Source organism: Primulina tabacum, chromosome 9 (genome assembly GCF_025594145.1).
Source record: "Primulina tabacum isolate GXHZ01 chromosome 9, ASM2559414v2, whole genome shotgun sequence".
Taxonomy (NCBI): Eukaryota; Viridiplantae; Streptophyta; class Magnoliopsida; order Lamiales; family Gesneriaceae; genus Primulina; species Primulina tabacum.
In genome coordinates, this window is record NC_134558.1 from 33573989 (window position 1) to 33593437 (window position 19449).

General features: G+C 34.9%; 3 protein-coding genes across 4 annotated transcripts; 2 read left to right on the forward strand and 1 right to left on the reverse strand.

Annotated features, from left to right (window-relative positions):
- The first annotated feature begins 165 nt into the window (after nt 1-165).
- On the forward strand, nt 166-7389 carry LOC142555343 (uncharacterized). Of its 2 annotated transcripts, XR_012822384.1 has the most exons (13): nt 166-520; nt 1349-1496; nt 2327-2490; nt 3093-3275; nt 4056-4131; nt 4387-4464; nt 5103-5188; nt 5406-5479; nt 5620-5665; nt 5751-5860; nt 6116-6290; nt 6793-6913; nt 7084-7389. XR_012822384.1 is itself a non-coding variant. In XM_075666170.1 (12 exons), the coding sequence occupies exons 1-12, from the start codon at nt 245-247 to the stop codon at nt 7276-7278; spliced, it is 1611 nt and encodes a 536-aa protein (XP_075522285.1). In that variant the 5' UTR covers nt 166-244; the 3' UTR covers nt 7279-7389. The 2 variants fall into 2 exon arrangements, 1 of the variants encoding a protein (XP_075522285.1); XM_075666170.1 differs by lacking the exon at nt 6793-6913.
- Nucleotides 7390-8767: 1378 nt separating this feature from the next.
- LOC142555344 (glycosyltransferase BC10-like) lies at nt 8768-13107 on the forward strand. Its single transcript, XM_075666171.1, has 2 exons — nt 8768-9493; nt 12261-13107. The coding sequence occupies exons 1-2, from the start codon at nt 8942-8944 to the stop codon at nt 12903-12905; spliced, it is 1197 nt and encodes a 398-aa protein (XP_075522286.1). The 5' UTR covers nt 8768-8941; the 3' UTR covers nt 12906-13107.
- A 1200-nt stretch (nt 13108-14307) lies between these two features.
- On the reverse strand, nt 14308-17552 carry LOC142555346 (putative leucine-rich repeat receptor-like protein kinase At1g68400). Its single transcript, XM_075666172.1, has 2 exons — nt 16134-17552; nt 14308-15154 (listed from the first exon to the last, which is right to left on the reverse strand). The coding sequence occupies exons 1-2, from the start codon at nt 17470-17472 to the stop codon at nt 14490-14492; spliced, it is 2004 nt and encodes a 667-aa protein (XP_075522287.1). The 5' UTR covers nt 17473-17552; the 3' UTR covers nt 14308-14489.
- Nucleotides 17553-19449: the final 1897 nt, after the last annotated feature.

Genomic DNA, 19449 nt, shown 5'->3' on the forward strand with positions numbered 1-19449 from the left:
AAAAATAATAAATAATTTAATGTTACATTTAATTTCTTAGAGTAAAAGTTGACAAAAATATTAGTAAAGAATGGATTTATTCGAGTATATGTCGTCATTTTATATTATTTAATGCATGAAATGTTATTTCAAACAGTTATTATAATATAAGAAAAAACGAATGGACAGAGTCCAATAGAAGCTGTTTACTTCAGCACAGCCAACCAGCAAAAGGTGTCATTCACCATCTTCAACCAGTTGATTAATGGCCACCGAAGAAGTGAACCTTGCAGCGATCATCAAGAATCCATCAAACGATGCCGAGTTCATTCTTGTAAAGAAAGAGCCACCCCCGAAATTCAATGACCCTGAGTATGATTCTTATCAAGATTCGGACCTCTGGGACTTGCCTTCTGTGCAATTAAAATTAATTCTTGACAAACCATCGAGTGCTTCTCGAAGGGTTCAGATTGAAGTCGAGGGCTCTTCAAGAAACCTCAGTTCCTTGAATCAATTTGACTTTGATTCAGCTCTTGATCAGGTACTTCACTTTAGTGCCATTTGAGTGGTGTTTCTTTGTGGGTTCGATTGATAGTTTTGACATTGTTGTTGTTGTTACCCATGTTCTTGAAATAATGTCTTATGGAAATGATATATTGTGGAATTTTAATAATGATCGGGCTTAGAAGTGGCTCTGAGGTGTGGCTTTGTAATATTCTGTTCACTTATGACTTTTCTCATTCTTTTTAATGATTGCTGATGAGCTCTGAGAAATTTTCTCTTTTGTTCCTATCTTTTCAATCGGGCCGGAAAAACAATTCGGTTTTTATGTATTTTAGGTGAGTAGCCTGGGCACTGAGAAAGGCGTAACGAGGTTTGCTGATGGCAAAATTAATTTTTGCTATTTTGAAATTAAGTTGATAGCGTAAGCTACATCTGTTTTGTCTTCCTTAATTATTTCACTTTTCAGGCCAGAATCGAATCGAATGGTTCTGTGAATGGATTAAATCCATTGAGTAATGTTGTTTCAAAAGTTTGTTTTTTAAAACTGTTACATTGTATATCTACTTGGATGCTTGTGATCGATGAACTTTAGCGATGTTAAAAATTACTTTTGCACCCGTTGTGCTTCCCCTTCTCGATCCAGTTTCATCATTCTACATTTGCTACTAACCGAATAGATTTGTTAGACTGAAGATATCATATATTGGAATTGTTGTTTTCCGTTACTTTTAACCATTTGATAGATTGCTTATAATATGGGTAAGGTGATGCAATTAGAAGATGTAATCAATCTCATGAATTAGATGGGCTTAACATCATATAAATGATCTGTTGTTTGTCTAAATATTCTCTCGCTTTAGTGTAGATTCTGGGACAAGTTGCCTTTGAGAAAGCCAATGAGGTTAAGTGGAAGTTCTTAAAGCTTGTAGAGGAGCCTGAATTTGGACCTGGAATCTCTGTGAAAACTGTTTATCTTGTTGGAGAATTGGAACTTCATGATGGGAAATTAAAAGGTTTGATGGGTTAATATTCCTGGTAACATTCATTGAATAATGAGTACTCTGATGACACGTTTTGATGTCAACTTTCTTTAAGTAGAAGTCTCTGTCAAGTTTATGGGCAAGTGTATTCTTAAGTTTCATTTATGCATCAGCAAAATGCCTTTGAAATTTTTATCCTAGACATTGAGTTAGAGCTATAAACTCAAGTTTGTCTTGTTTTTGAAGTTTATTGGTTCTGCTTTCTCAGGTTACTTAAAGCTGTGAATTTGTTCTCTGAAAATATTATACGGTTTTGATGTGATCAACGCTCGGGGATTTATGAAATTGCAGTGTGCCAGTTATCTTTGCTATTTTTACAATATTATAAAGCAGGAAGGTATTGGAGAAACTAACTACTTCGGTATATTTAATTGAAATTTCAAAATTAGCTCTCACTAAATAAAGTAAAAATAGATCAAAATGTGTAATTAGTACTTTCATTCATACTCCTAATAATTTCTCATAACTTCCGTAGTATATTTGTTATTATATAAATTTCCCTCACATACCATAAATATCGTGGGTTTTATTTAGTTTTATTTTTAGATGGTTATTATTATTAGCCTCTTGATGAATATTTCAAAATCGATATTTTAAAAAACATTAATGAGTTATGCACATATGCTAGTATATTTATGTGGATCACATAATTACACATGTTTTCTCTTAGGAGCTAACATACTAGAGTTTCATATTTTTTCAGATACCTTTAATTTATGTCATGTAGAAAATGACTGATGAAATCTAAATAGGAAATGGATCACTAATGAGATTTCTGTTATATGCCGCTACTATTACCACAGGTCTCTGTAAGTGGATGAACACGGAAAGTTGTGTTGCTAAGCTTCTAGAAGTGAGGCCTAATAATGAACGTATAGGGCCGTTAGTTGTTCTTGGTTCAGATGGCATTCTTAACCAGTCAATGCAATCTTCAAAGCTGAACATTCCTACCACCCTGAAATCTCAGGTATGTTCATTCGCGGCGAGGTTAAGTCTGAACTTTTTTGAGTCAGCATCATGTTAAGTTGGTTTCATAACCAATCTACCAATTTTGACTATCACAACTATTTGTCTTTTTATCAACTCGTAACCTTTTCACTCGTGGCTTCGATCATTTTATGGCTGTGGTAAACCTGCGTTCAATACTAATGTCTTGATGAACTGGATGTCCCAGTTAGAAATATCACCATGAAAAAGGGAATGCCAAGCGACTTCCAGTGTCCCTAGAGTGGAAAATGCAAAGAAGAGTCTAATCGTATGTCTTGCTTATGCTAAAATTAACTATCTTTGTTGCATATTATGTTAAAAAACATTGTAATGCATAAGAAATTTCCTGATATTGAATTATTGATAGATTTAATCTTCCAGAGTATAATGTACTGGGTAAGCTCTAGTGCTCATAAAAGGATGATTTATGGTTCACATTTGCAGTACTTTCTTCGTACATCTGAGAAAATGTAGGTGGTATATTATTATATTTTATATCCACATTCCACGGCTCCGTAACTGGGAAGAGAAAATTCATGTAATAAATGCTGCTGTCTTAGAGCTTTCGTTTGATTTTCACAGGAATATCCTCCTGGAGTTAGACTTATTCCCATGGCAAGCAGAACAGTGAAGCCTTTCTGCACCACAAACTTGATTGTATTTTTTCCTGAGACTAGTAGTGATGGAATTCGTGGTGATGGTTTTATTGCGTGTGGAGAAGCACTTGTTGTAGATCCTGGATGCAAATCTGCTTTATACAAAGAGGTATAAATTTTACATACCTTTTTTCATACAGATGCAAGTACAATTAGTGTGATTCGAACACAATATCTTAGTTTTAGAAGATCATCTGTACCTTACTAATAGGCTACTTAGTTGTCCTATATACAGATATAGTTTGCTCAATGAGGAAAAACCAGAAAAGAGAAATGTATGATTTTGGTGATTGATCGAACTTGCTTGCATCCTTCTGATACAATTTAGGCCAGTCATCTCAATGTGGAGAAACGTTTGGAAGTTGGAACAAATGTCAAACTATTATAATAATTAACTTTCCATACATGAATGAACCACAATGAAAACTGATGTTATGGAAATAAACCACATAATGTTGCTTTCTGTGACGAATAAGTTATTTCAAAATATTTTTTACTAAAATTCAAGAACCACCTGGATTAATTATGATATCCGAGTTGTTAATTATAGAGGCAAAATGCTCTTCAAAAGCATCAACGTTCCAGTTCAGTAATTCTTTGATACTGGTGGATGATTAGGAATGAGATAAGACCTTGAGAGAGTATATATTGTTATAGAATATTCTAAATTTATCGTAAACAGATATATTGTAGTGGCCTTTGAAGCGGCTGTATTAGGATTTAGGTATTAATATTATATTTCAACTCTCGAGTACATGCTCTTTCTTTTACCTGAATTTGGTCAATAAATCTGACCATTGTGTACACCCAACAGATGGACGCATTACCATTATGGCACATCTTTTCTTTCATTGACCCCATTACTAAATGTTTTATTGTGAACTATCAGCTTGAGCAAATTGTTGCTGCGCTCCCACGAAAGTTAGTTGTGTTTGTTACCCATCATCATAGTGATCACGTCGATGGTAAGGATTCCATACAGTATTCTAAACCTGAAATCTTTACTTTTGTGCCAGTCTTTTTCTTTTTATGTGATTACTCATTATTTGTGGCAATCAAGCTTCACTTGTATTATTTCTCTGAAAATTTTGTTTTTTTCTTCTATCTCCTCTGAAGAATTGTTGAAAGGTGTCCTTTGGTTTTTGATATCTAGCTTTCTGTTACTTCCACTTCATGCTTTCCTTGTGCATGGTCCTTCATCAGTCTCAACATTCTTTTAGGTCTCAAAATCATTCAGAAGTGCAATCCTGATGCGACTCTCTTGGCTCATGAAAATACTTTTCGCCGAATTAGAAAAGGTGAGATGAGCTGACTTGTAACTTAAGTTTTTTTCCCTGTATTTTTTCTATTGCATAAAGATATCAAGGAAAAAAAGCTATTCTTATCAACTAGTTTGCTTTGTGCTTTCAAGCACAAACTTGTATTTTGACAAGAAAAGCACTGATAATCCAAAAAACGTAATGAAGATCATGTTTATTTTTCAAGATCCGAAAAAGACTGATGACTTTAAAACTTGATTAACATATCTAGTTAATTGATGACCTTGATTAACATTTCTAGTTAATGAACGATATTACAGTCACTTCTCGAGTACATTAGTCACATCCGTGTAGAAGAATGTGTCAGTTTTCTTTTTGTTCTTGTTTTTCATATGGAAATTTGGTTGAGGAGAATTCACTTCTTCTGCAGTAGATTTGATTTCACTACCAGGCCAGCTATGCCTTTGAGGCTGCATTTTCCTCGTGCCAGTTAGATCAGATATCGAAAATTTTATGAAATTTAACAAGTCAACTTGTATTCATAACATATATGGTTTGTCAGATCTCAATTAATTTTATTTGATTTTAAATGAAGAATGCTATTTGAAGATAACTTAATCTTTTTACAGAACAAATCTTTTTTATCCTAATTTCTGAAATATTGTTTCTGGATGCAGATGATTGGTCTCTTGGGTATGTCCCAGTCCTTGGATCAGAAGAAATATGTATTGGTGGTCAATCTTTGAGACTCATTTCTGCTCCAGTAAGGTTCTTCGGTTCATTAATCTTAATCTTCTGGTTTTGCCCTCAGATTTTTTGGTATATACAGCATTGCTATGCTGCCTCATGGTTTTTGCTGTCTTGAATCCTTTATGCTAATTATTTTCACTCTGTTCCTCAGCATCTGCTGTACAATGTTCTTTTTATTGTTCCTTGAAGACTTATCTAACTTATGAGCTTCACTCTAATATTTTTAACAGGGGCACACAGATGGTCATATGGCTCTTCTTCATGTCAGTACAAACTCATTGATAATTGGCGATCACTGTGTAGGGTAAGCATTTTTATCATAATCTTGATGTGGCTGTTACATGTGCATCTGATTGTCCAGCTGAAGTTTTCATGTCCAACATTTATAATATCTCTATACTTGATGAACTGATCTGTGGATGTATGGTGTGTAATCAATCTCAGTCAAGGAAGTGCGGTCTTGGATGCTACTTCTGGGGGAAATATGAGTGTAAGTGTGCTGAATTATCTCTTTATTCTTGTTATGCATTGACTCTGTCGGAATTTGTGTTTGACTTCTTCTGTTTGATTTTCAGGATTATTTCCAAACATCGTACAACTTGATGGATCTCTCCCCACATGCATTGATTCCCATGCATGGTAGAGTTAATATGTGGCCGAAACACATGCTCTGTGGGTATCTCAAGTAAGAATGACAATTACCTGCTCGGTTTGCCTTTATATTTATGTATCAAATGATCTTGGGAAGCAAGAGGTAACCACATTGTGTGTACAACCGTTTATGTGGCACAACCACTAAAAATGTGTGGCTTCGGTGACTATGCAATTTAAATGTTTTGATTTGCATTGTTGCTAAAAAATATAGCTTGCGGTGAAGCGACAGCTGCCAGATTGTGCAAATTGCGTAACAAGCCTTTTGCACTATCTTTTGAAATTTCAGGAACCGAAGAAGCAGAGAATCTACCATTTTGAAGGCTATAAATGATGGAGCAAGAACTTTGTTTGACATTGTTTCATATGCGTATGCTGATGTTGATCGTAGTGTCTGGTTTCATGGTTCATCAAATGTGAAACTCCATGTTGAACATCTTGCCCAACAGAATAAACTACCTGAGGTTGGTGTAGTTGCCTTTCTTCTAGAATTAACTTATTTCATATTTGTGGATGTGCCTAGATGCATTTCAAGCTCGTAAACAATTCTTCTTGCATATTGTCATCTAACTCTATGTAGTGAATGCGTTCCTTCTTTTCTGGTGACGTTTCACATTTTAAGGGTACAAATCTAAAAGTTTGGAACGAGGTTGAGACTGAGTGACTCCATAGATATTTTGGGAGTGAAACAAGATCTTTGACACTGTTAATTTTTCAATTGGGACTTTGATTTCCTTAGAGCAAATAATGTAAACAGGTAAAATCGAGGAACTGCACAGAAACAGGAAATGGATGACGGAATCTTTCTGGATTCCTTTAACGTAAACAGAAACAAGTCGATAATCAACTTGTTGTGATCAGATCTTATCTCTTTTATTGTTTATTCTAGTGGAAAGTTCAACTATCTATCCATTGTCACCTGAAAATAGCGTATGAAGGTAGACTTGATTCCTCCGGAACTTGCAGGATTTCTCAATACAAAACTTCAACCGCAGTTTAGCTGAATTTGCAAAAAGTATGGGTAAACTATAAGACTACGCAACGAAAATACTTCTCGGAACACATCACCTACACCATCTTCTCTTAGGTTAGATGAGTTACTCGTATTTTTTTTATGCAAAATCTTGTCATCATTTATATGACATAATCAGACCAATTTCTAAACTAGCCGAGTTTTGTCCCCTTATTTTTCTGCAACTGTTGCTTTACTTCTTTATGTTTTGGTTCATATCTGATCTTGAACTCTGCTATGTCTAGGAATTCTCGATGCAGACGTTTCAATCTAGTTGTGGGCTTAAATTCATATCACGGTGGATGGGATCATATATGTGTACTGCATTGACTGTTAAGATTCGCCAGCTGCGGACCGGTGAAGTTGTGGGTGTCGGAGTGGTGGTGATCGCCATTGCTGCTGCTATGTACTCTGTTCGAGTTATACCAAAGTCCAAATAAACTAGTTTAGCTTAGTCAGGAAACTTAAGAATTTTGGGTAGTTTGTTGTGCTTGATATTTGTAAGAATAAAGGGATCTATTTATATTTATCTAATTCTTTTTAAAACATTAGTACTTTAACACCTGAATCACCAAAATCTCAAATTTAAGACGATAGTGTATTCCAAAAATTTGGACATTTCCAAGAAATAATCGTTAAATTGTAAACGGATCCTTAAGGAGCAAATAGGGACAGACAACCTCATGTGAATTTTTTTAATATATTAATTTGGACATCTGTAAAATAAATTAAACATAATATGTGGTTTTATTTAACATTTTGTACCTGTAACGACGTGCAGTGTCGTGAAATCCAATAAAAAGGAAATGGAATATTGAATATTAAAATATTTTGTATGTTATATTTTTAGACATTAAAAATATAGGAAATTTGTAATATCGAAATTTTCTTAATCTGAAACTTATCATTAGCGAAGTTTGGAAAAATATTGAAATTCGAGTTTCAACCATCATTTTAAATTATTATTTTTTAGTTTGTTTTACCAAATGAAAATATTAACTTTTGAATATTTAGGCATCTCGAGCCCTGATGAAGTAATTAATTAATTTGGTCGAAACATGAATAATTTAATTAATTAATAGTGATGGTTAGGAACATTATATTGAAATTTTTTTATGAAAGAATTTGTTTACAGGAGATTATAAATTCAAAAATTATGGACAAAAATTTACACAATTTCTTGGACAGTTGTACCAAAATTGAACTTCTTTATAATATATGATCACACACAAATTGTGGCGTGTCAATGTCCCCTTGTTTTCGACTCTGGAAAGTTCAAGCTATCAAATTCTGACAACTACCACGTAGCTCGACGGCCAATTGATTTTCAACATTTCAATTATTATTTTATAATTGTCCAAGCACATAATATATTTCATGAAAACTATATATATGTCAAATAATTTAGTTTCTGAATTTAATTGTATGCATAGTATGATAGCTAGTTATAATATAGCAGTTTCAATAATTTAAATTTTATAACAATTCAAGTGTTAAATGTTGATTATTTTTTTAAAATAGACAATTATTTCACTCCAACATTTACCTTTTTCGACCCAACAAAAAATGTTAGTTCGAAGGTTTATCTTACGTGCACCGAATGGTAGTGGCTGCGGGTTTCCATGTCATAAAAAAAAATATTATGATTTAGCTTTTGAGAGGATGTCTGAGTTAGTGAAATAAGTGAGCACTTTCTTTGACAAACTAATATGTCGCATAAAATTTGTTCAATACGATTTAATTTATTAATATGATTTGTAAACTATTACATAAGCTAACAGGTTTCTGATTGCGAAACGTAAGTGACTGCAAGTTATATCCTATCTTTAAAAAAATGTATAAATATGATAAACAGTATATAATTGTATCTTAAAAGTTAACACTATCGAATATCAATGTTTTATCTCTTGAGATTATTCCTTGTAAGTCACGTCAAATATATTTGTCTTAGTCCACAAGCCTGGTCCATATAAGACTAGCAAGTCAACATCAATTTCATCCTCCACAAAGGCGACTAACAAGAAATCATTGGCCGGATATAACTAGCAAGCCTCTTCCCGTAATCTCACCGCCGCAGCCGCAGCCGCAGCCGCAGCCGTGAAAATGAAAACCCACAACCAGCATCCATTCTTCCTCGCCGGGAAACTCATAAAAACCTCATACCCACTTCGTCTGAATCTCCTCTCCTACCTCTTCCCGTTCATTTTGGGCTTAACTTGCCTCATTTTCTGCTTCCATTACAAAAGATTATCACTCAATCTCAAATATTTCACCAATGGCCAACCCTTCATCATCGTTTCTCAATCATCTCTATATCTCCAACCTGCAGCTGATCGAATCATCGTGAATACTTCGAACACAAGCAATAGATGGAGGGGGTTCCTAAAACCACCTGCCGTGCTGCATGGCATGAATGATGAAGAGCTGCTGTGGAAAGCATCAATGGTTCCTAAGATTCAAGAATTTCCATTCCAGAAAGTGCGGAAGGTAGCATTCATGTTCTTGACAAGAGGGCCGGTGATTTTGGCACCGCTTTGGGAGTTGTTCTTCAAAGGGCATAAAGGGTTGTATTCAATATACGTGCATTCGGATCCATGTTTTAACGGGTCGGAGCCGAAGGGTTCTGTGTTTCATGGCAGGAGAATTCCGAGTAAGGTCAGCAAATTACATTAGTTTATATTGTAGTTCTCATTAATTGATTGCAAACAACAACAGCATCCTTTAAATTTTGGAAAATACGGTTGCATTTAGGCATATTTGAAATAAAAAAATTTCGAACTCATAATTATAAATCCGCTTATTTTTGTCAGTGATGATTTTAATTTATGTCAAATATTTAAAAAACGTTGCATCAATTATTATATTGGATTCTAAATTCACGTGGTTGGATATATTTAAAATATTTTCCAATAAACAAAATTATAGTTCAAAGCATTATTTGTTCAAAAACAAGTCTTTCATCCAAATACAATATTGTAATTTTGATTTTACTTCAAATTTTCCTTGAAAGAGAAGAATACTATTTGTAAAACACAAAAAATCACATAAGACTATCTCACATATCAACTGTGTGAGATGAATCTTCGATCCGATCCGCCTCAGGAAAAAATATTATTATTTATGTCAAAAGTGTTAATTTTCACTTCAGACATAGACTAAGTCGATTCGTCTCATGGATATAACTATGCGAGGCCGTCTCACAATATATCTAATATTCATATCTATCATATTGGCTTGTCAATTCTGGACAATGTCGATCCCATAGCTAGTCCAATAATTGGAAAAGCTGGTATATCAATTAAGCAATAATTCAAAGATAGATATGGAGCTTAAGGCCCATTAATAATTACCTTATTTTTGTGGAGAGAAGATTTAGAATAAAGCAGGGGTTTTGGTATCTGCCTGGCTTCGTGGTCCAGCATTCTACTGTCAACATTTAAAGTGATAGCAAAATATGAACGACAACTCTCCGAAATAAGATTTAATTCGGCCACATTCTAATACAACTTCTGTTATGAGCTGTAATTAGAGACTTCACATTTTTGTAAACTAAACTTTGTATCTAATAAAAAAATTATAGAATTCTAAATTATATATGCAAATAATATCAACCAAATATAGTTTTACGTTTTTTTGGGGTAGAAAATTCCGCTTAGTTAAAATAGAATTTAAATAATTTTTACACACATATGTTTGCGTTGGGAAAAAAATATTCTTATTCAAATTTATGATTGAAATAATTAAGGTTGCATGGATTGAAAGCGAAGGATTTAAAAATCATAATAATAAAAAAAAGACAAAAATTTGTGTGAGACGGTCTCACGGGTCGTATTTTGTGAATCGGATCACTTATTTGGGTCATCCATGAAAAAGTATTACTTTTTATGTTAAGAGTATTACTTTTTATTGTGAATATCGGTAGGGTTGACCCGTATCACAGATAAATATTCGTGAGACCGCCTCACAAGAGAATTACTCATAAAAAATTAGTTTTTCCAGGTAAATTCGTTTCACGATGGATTTTAAACATCCAATCTTTTTCTTCAAATACTCTCTTAAATTCAAATCTCATCGATTTAAATGCAATCTAACTTAATTTAGAATAATTTGTAGAGCATACACTAGATCGGTTGTAGAAATAATTAATTGTTAGCAATTAATCAAGGTGGGCATGGGTGGCCTAAATGAGCCATTTTTCATTGACTTTGTGGCTGCGCCGGACTTGCTTGTGATGCTTCCACCCCTTTTCATCAATATATATAGAAATTAGCTGAAACACAGTAAATGCCCTTGTTCATAAAAAGAATAATCCATCGTTTCTGATACTTTCTCACGGATCTATATATGTTAGACAGATTGATTCGGTCCATATTTACAACGAAAAAATCATATTTTTGTCATAAAAAATAATATATATTTTTATATCTGGGTCGGTTTTAAGATTCGTCTTATAAAATTAACATGTGAAACAAATAATATTCTATGAATTTGAGTTTCATAAAAAATCAACTCTACTTTGGTGGTATTTTAATGGAAGAATTGAGGGTATGCACAATAAAGAGAAGAAGGCGAAACACATGTGCGCTTTAATTAATGGCACACTACTTTGGCATTGGATGTGAAATATTGACAAGCACGAATCCCTACCCTTTCCGTAGAACATGGGGTAGCCTTTAACCGAGGATCACTCAGCGACAACTTATTAATTATTTGTTGCCCACCACAACCTTTTGGACCACATCGTAATCTTTCAACTAATAAAAAAATAAGATCTTTTTCCATTGAATTTTGTACATGGGGTGTAAACGAAGCGAATCAAATTGAATCGAATATTGGTACAAATATAAGGTCTGAATTCGACTCGAATTAAGTATATTCGAGTTCGAGCTCGATATGAAGCTCGAAATTTTAAATTTTTTTGCATAAGTTCGACTCGAAATGAAGTTTGAGTTTGCTTTCGGCTCAAAATGTAAGAACTTATTTGCGAGCTATTTGAAATATTTCTCGGATATTAAAGTTCGATAATAAATGTTTAAAAGCTCGAAATATATATATTTATAATATAAGAATATTATATTACCGGTTCGCGAACTATCGAACAAAATAATGTTAGCTCAAGTTCGGCTTTAATTTTTTTTTTTTGAAAATGTTCGAGTTTTATAAATTCAAACAAGAATCAAATATTTATCGAGTCAACTCGAAAAGCTCGCCAACCGGCTCGATTCGTTTACGGCGCTTCTTATATATTTACAAATGTCACATTGGTAAGGAATTTTATATCAAATTGTTAATTGTAACAATTAGTTATGCATGCGACTAATTTTTTCAGAGATCTTTCTTTAACTTGCTGGAATATTTATTTGATGCAACTTATGAAAATTGTTAGAGATCGTAAGTTATAGTACTTTGTGGATTGATGCAGGAAGTTGAATGGGGAAACATTAACATGATTGAAGCAGAACGCAGGTTACTGGCCAATGCCCTTCTCGATTTCTCTAATCAACACTTCGTACTCCTCTCCGAGTCTTGCATTCCCCTTTACAATTTTTCAATTATCTACTCTTACTTGATGAATTCTACCCGAAGTTTTGTCGAGGTGCTTGATCTACCTGGCCCTGTTGGGCGTGGTCGATACAGCCACCGGATGAATCCCATCATCAAACTTGATCAATGGAGAAAGGGGTCCCAATGGTTCGGGATGAGGAGAGATCTTGCGGTAGAAGTTGTCGCGGACAACACTTATTTATCGGTTTTCAAAAATTATTGCAATGGATCATGTTATGCTGACGAACACTACTTACCGACTCTCGTAAACATAAAATTTGGAGGGATAAATTCAAATCGAGGTCTGACTTGGGTCGACTGGACGAGGGGTGGGCCCCACCCCTCAAAGTTTATAAGACCGGACGTGACTCCGATGTTCTTGGAGAAACTTAGGGATGGTACGGATTGTGAGTACAACGGGAAGCCGGCTCGTGTTTGTTTCTTGTTTGCAAGAAAATTCACAAACCATGCATTGGAGAGGTTAATAAGGTTCGCACCAAAAGTTATGCACTTCACTGTATAGGCATTGATTTATAGACATGAATAGGATAAAAAAAATCCAATTTTTGTATTGTAGCTTGTATGTTATCCTTCTTTATTCATGTTGTAAGTAAATTTAAAGTCATTGTTCAATAATTTGTATTTTTTCCAATTTTGATCGTATTGTATCGAAATGACGACATGGAGCTGAAAATCATGATTTGTCACCTAAATTAGATTGCTCATATGTCTAATGTGATGTCAGCATTACGATGAAAAATATCTAAAATTAAAAAATATATATATAAATTGGTGGACTAAAACCACAAGACCGAAAACATGACAAAAATGAACAACATGAAAGTTACGTGATTCAAAAATATAATTTATTTTGTCTTGACACTAATTTTTGGTGGGAATATGACCCCTTCAAGATATTTTAATTTTTAACTAGACTATGATTTTTGTCATAATTTACAAGGAAAATGTACAAATTCTCAAATATGCTATTTTATTCCATAGGTTCAATCTCTTGTTACAATAAATTAATTACAGCTCCAACGATTTACTCACAAGTAGAAATATTATTTTTATGATCGTAGATCTCGAATTTGAGTAACATAAAATAAAATGTTATATTATGTATTTGATTTACTGAAAATTAATGACATAAATAAATTATATGTAACTGTGAATTGGAAAACGTGATTATTGACAATACAGTTGTTCTACGTTACAAGCTAAGACATTTCAACGTAGTGTTGAAAATTTAAAGATATATATAAATTGATATTCAACTATATTGAAGATATTAACACATGCATCAGATTTATTATAATCGATATCACGTCAAATTATTATTATTTTGCAATTTTTCTCTTTTTTTCTTTGAGATTATTTTGACTTCGTCGTATCCGACATCTTGAGATGGAAATATTAATAATATCGGAATAAATATTATCTACTCTCTGTTTTGTCTAATTTTACGATACTAACTATGTTTCCTTTGCTTTTGTTGGGAGTTTTTGAAATATATTTTGTTTTATTGGAATTTAATTGTTATTTATGTGGATGAGTTATAATCGCAAGTTAAAAATTCGTGTGAAACGGTCTCAAGGATCGTATTTTATGATACGAATATCTTATTTGGGTCATCCATGAAAAAATATTAATTTTTATGCTAAGAGTATTATTATTTATTGTGAATATCGGTATAGTTGACACGTCTCACAGATAAAGATTCATGACACCGTCTCACAAAAAACTTACTCATAATGTAAAACATAGTCTGAAAAAATCATCTTAAAATATTTAGGTTGTATTTTATACTATAATATATTATTATTATGATTATTATAGTTTTGGGAACTCACTCCTACTACCAATTACGTAATTGATTCAACACCAAGTATTACTTTATTAATTATAGATTTTGGTATGCTGACTGCATTTTTCTCACGTATCATATATCAAATTAGTGCAAAAATTTTGATAGAACAAGTTAAAATCAACATCTTTTCCTAGTTCTGAACCAAATGCAACTACACATCAGATCTAAACAAAGTAAATACACAAAACCCGGCACCAAACCAATGGAAACAAGTTCTCTGGCTAAAGCATTGATAGTTCATTCGCTCGCTCTGCATGTGTCTTCAGAAACCGAGGGCGATTCTGAAACCGAATCAAGATTTTCATGAGGAGACACCTCCAATCCCCTTAACTCTTCTATCATTTTCAACACGTAGTTCATCTTCGGCCTTTGATCCGGCGTAGCTTGAGTACAAGACAACGCTATCTGCAACAGCCCCACCATTTCTTCTTCTATGTCTTTATACCTCATAAGCTCCAAATCGAACACCTCAGCCGTCCATTCTTCTCTCACAACAGACTGAACCCACCTCGGTAAATCAATAACTCCATTGTAACCCGAGGCAGGACCATTATTTTCAACAGCTGAGGGGGATTTTCCAGTCAGCAGCTCTAACAACAGTACTCCAAATGAATAAACATCAGATTTTTGGGTTAGTTTACGACCATCAAGAACTGCTTCCGGGGCACGGTACCCATTGGATTTTGGGACCAGAGAAGGTGAGGCAAAGACAGAGAGGCCAAAATCGGATACTCTGGCGTTACCAGCTTTGTCGATAAGAATGTTTGTAGATTTGATGTTACCGTGTGTAAGTTTAAGGGATTTGCATGGGTTATGAATGAAGGCCAGCCCTCGAGCTGCTCCAGCTGCTATCTTTAATCTTGTGGTCCAGTCTAATGGTGTTCTTCCGGGCCCTCTGTTGCCTGTAAACATTCACAAAAAAAATTTGATGTGTGATGAATCAAGGTATCTCATTTATTACATATTAACGGCTGCGACATGGTTCTTGGGATATCCGACCACATTAGAAAGCATGAGAACAAACGGCCTGAGAATTGTGGATAATAATTATAGGGGTTGTGCAAACAATAAATATGCACGGTATCCTCTATTGTCCAATAAAAACCCCAAAGGCCCAAATCACTGACCACGGCTACCAGGAATGGCATTTCAGGCAAGCCCAGGCAGACACAGGTATCGTGTAATTTTGAAACAGATTAAAATGCTTGCCTCACTTGTTCCGTAGGGGGCGAATCAAACAGCAGAGGTTTCCAAGAATAAGGCAAGATTCAGCTATCAAAGGTATCAGAAAAGACCACAATGCCCAATAAAGTGGAACATTGACCTTATAATATACCATGAAAAAAGAACAAGAATAGCTAAACAACATAAACAGAGACACCTAACCCCTCAATCAATTTTTTAACTTTTTCCTACAGAAATATGCATACTGTTCAGGCTAATAATAGGATATTTTTTGATACATTTTGAGTCCAAAGCATATAGACTGAAACATAACATAACACTGTGTAGCAATTACAAAGTATCTTGTAAAGCCAATTTCAAGAACATGAGAGAGAAATGAAAAACATATCATATCAAGTAGCGTTATCAACTCCCATGACCCATATGTATCAAGATCACGACTTCATAATACCAAGAGCCTAACTATTATGATCAATTCAAAAGGTACAAAAAATTTTTCTTCGTCTCCGACGAGTTTGAAAGATAACCATCATCTTCCTCCAAATGACTGAAAGCAAAGCAGGTCTAGTAGAATTCAACCGAGAGAGCTCAATTGCATTTTCACCAACTCGGGCAAGTTACATTATAATCTATACATACAAATTTCTCAACAAAATTTATTAAAAATCCGTACATATGAGAGGTTGAAAAACTTACCATGGAGTAACCAAAACAAGTTTCCATTGGGCATGTAATCATAAACAAGCAACTTCTCATCCCGAGCAAAATAGTAAGCCTTCAAGCTCACCAAATTTGAATGCCTAAGCCTCCCCAGAATCTCCATTTGCTGTTCAAATTCCTTCTTCCCATTCACATTCAAATCTTTCAATCTCTTCACTGCCATTACATTTCCATCATCCAGTATAGCCTTATAAGCTGTCCCGAATCCGCCTTTCCCTAGCATTTCGGCTGAAGCCCGCAGTAAATCCTCCAGTTCAAACCTCCTTTCTCCGTCAAAGAACACCATTTTGCCCCTCTCGTTCCCCTGCTGTGTAGAATTTGGGTATGGACTCGAGGAGTACACTATTTTCTCCGCGTCCGACCCACTATTCTTTCCCGCTAGCAGTTTGTGTGAATGATTTCGCCAGAAATAGCAGTACAAAAGCAATGAAACCAATCCCAGAACCAAAACATCGCCGAGTATTATGGCTATTATGGCCAACGAGCTGATTTTGTTCCGATGACTATTTCTAGATTTAACAGGTGGCCTAGTTTCCATCGGCATTGCTGTTGGAGATGACGCCACCGTCGTCCTCGGGCTCAGCGGCGACGCCATTGCCCCGCCGGGGCGGCTTGGGTCGCTGGAGACCACTTTACATTTCTTCAACGGAGGCCCACAAAGAGCGGGGTTATTCGAAAACGATGATGCCGGAAAACCGGCCAGAGAAACGGGAATCTCACCCGTTAGCCTATTACCGGAAACGTTAAAATCCTGCAGATTCGGCAGGTTCAAACCAGAAATAGGACCCGTGAACAAGTTTTCTTCCAGCTTCAACGTCAGCAAATGCGTCAACCGGTTTAAGCCCAAAGGAATACCACCCGAAAAATCGTTGTAAGACAGATCGAGGCGATATAGTTTCGTGAGCAAGGCAACTGAAACCGGGAACTCGCCAGAGAACTTGTTGTGAGAAACGAAGAGCAGTTTAAGACTTGTTAGGCTCGAAAGATCCGGAATGGAACCCGAGAACCCGTTTTCCTTCAAGCTCAGAACCCGGAGCTGAGTCAAAAGAGTGAGGGAATGCGGGAAGGTGCCGTTGAAGTCGAAGTTCTCAAGGACCAAATGGGTAACCCGGTTACGAAGGCACGAAACCCCAACCCATGACCTCGTGCATGGGTCGGTCGAAGAGTTCCAGGAGGTCAGAACAGCGCCGTTGGGGTCAGCAATGGATTTAAAGCGAAGAAGGGATTGGATGTCGGAATTTCCCACTGCGGCGGCACAGTAAAACAGGAGGAAGAAGGCCGTGGCCATTAAAGGGTTTGGTTTTCCTGCTGCCATTGTTGCCAATGATGCGTGATTTTGTGTGTATATGTGAAACAGAAAGAGGGGTGAACACTGGAAAGTGAGATGAGTGAAGAAGAAATAAAGTCGGCCCTTTAATTTTTTTTTTAAAAAAAACTAAATATTATTCCATTGACAATTTTTTTCAATTTTATTTTATTCCATTGATAGTATAGGTGGAGCACTACGAGATAATCAAGGTAGACTACTCCTGGTCTTTGGAAAACAAATTTTGAAACCCACCTCAGTGCTTATGGAAGAATTAGAGGCAGTTCATGCAGATATCAAGTTATTATATGACAAACAAATCCATGATGTCCAAGTTACAACAGATTCTTTATTGACAGTGTAAACAGTCACGACCTTTAAGGATGACATTAGCTATGTAGGATTACGGGCTCCGGTAATCAAAGATCTGGTACAGAAGCCGGTAGCGTCAAGTCTTACTTATGAGAATAGATTGGCTAATAATGTGGCTCATAGTATTGCTCATTTTTCTTCTTGCTCCCACTCATCATTTGTCCGGAAGAATGGCGAGTTCCCTCTATGGCTAGTCAATCTTGATCTTTCTCAATAAAATTACAAGTTTTGCTGTAAAAAAAAATAATATATGAATTTTTTACAAAACTCAACCTGATGAATCTATAAATAACAAAATAATTCAATTTAGAAAAAAATGATTAAAATAGGATCGAATCGACAAATTAATCGATTTTTTTAAAAAATATTAATACATAATTTTTGGAAATAATCAATTAGATGGGAATTAATCAAATCAGAATTTTTTTCTTCAACGTTTAAACATGAAAAGCTTAAAGCAAAAACTTGTGTGAAACGATCTCACGAGTCATATTTTGTGAGACAGATCTCTTATTTGAGTCATCCATGAAAAAGTATTACTTTTATGCTAAGAATATTATTTTTTATATTGAATATCGATAGGGTTAATCTATCTCACAGATAGATATTCGTGAGACCGTTTCACAAAAGACCTACTCGAAGTCTGTAACCCATACTATAACCCATAAGCTGGTCGTACTGGTATTCAATGTCGTAGGGTTGGGAGAAGATACTGTCAATCCATTTTTGCGAGTACAACCTTTGGATCACCGACCTCACTATGAAAACATATAGGACTTGTGCTGCACTTCACTCTAACCTTCAAAAAACAAAAAACTATCAAATCCATTCTATTCTCGTATGTCTTTCCTTTACTAAATTAGGATGCAATTTATTTGTTTGTATATTCTCAATATTATGGGTGCGAAATGGAGGGCCGGGAGTCGAAAATATATGATGTGATCGAATAAATTTGAGAATGAATTGAAAATAATTGAAATCGAATGATAATATGTTATATCATGCACACTGTAGAGTCGTTAGATCGCGTAGTCTTGCATGAGATCTTTTTTTATCCAATAATGATGTTGATGTATGTGCTCAAGTGATCCACGTTAATTAGATCTCCTGGTTAGAGCAAACACTACACAAATCTCTGAGTCATATCCCCGAGGCTTGGCAGGAGACAGTGGCACTAGGGGATCCAATGTGGTGCGTGAACTTAATGCCAAGTGTTGTTGGAATTTTTTTTAAAAAAGGGTAAAATTGTCCCAAAAGTACAATTATGTTGGGACCACGAAGAGGGAGGTGCGCCTGTGACTGAACGGAATAAAGCTGGCAATAATGCTCATTTATATATCGTGTAAATATCAGGTGTGGTAATTATTGTTTTCTTCAGAGCAGTTGCAGACGTATATTATTACTTATTATATAATATACACATAAATAAAATAAACTACAAACTATAAAAAACCAATAATTAATTTAATATATACACATTATTTTTACATATTCACAGGGACGAGGCAGTAAATTATTAAATAATTGTGAGGGCCTTTTAACTTATTTTATATGTAAATTTAACTAATTTTTAAATATCTATCCGTATATACATACATATATACACTCTAAAAA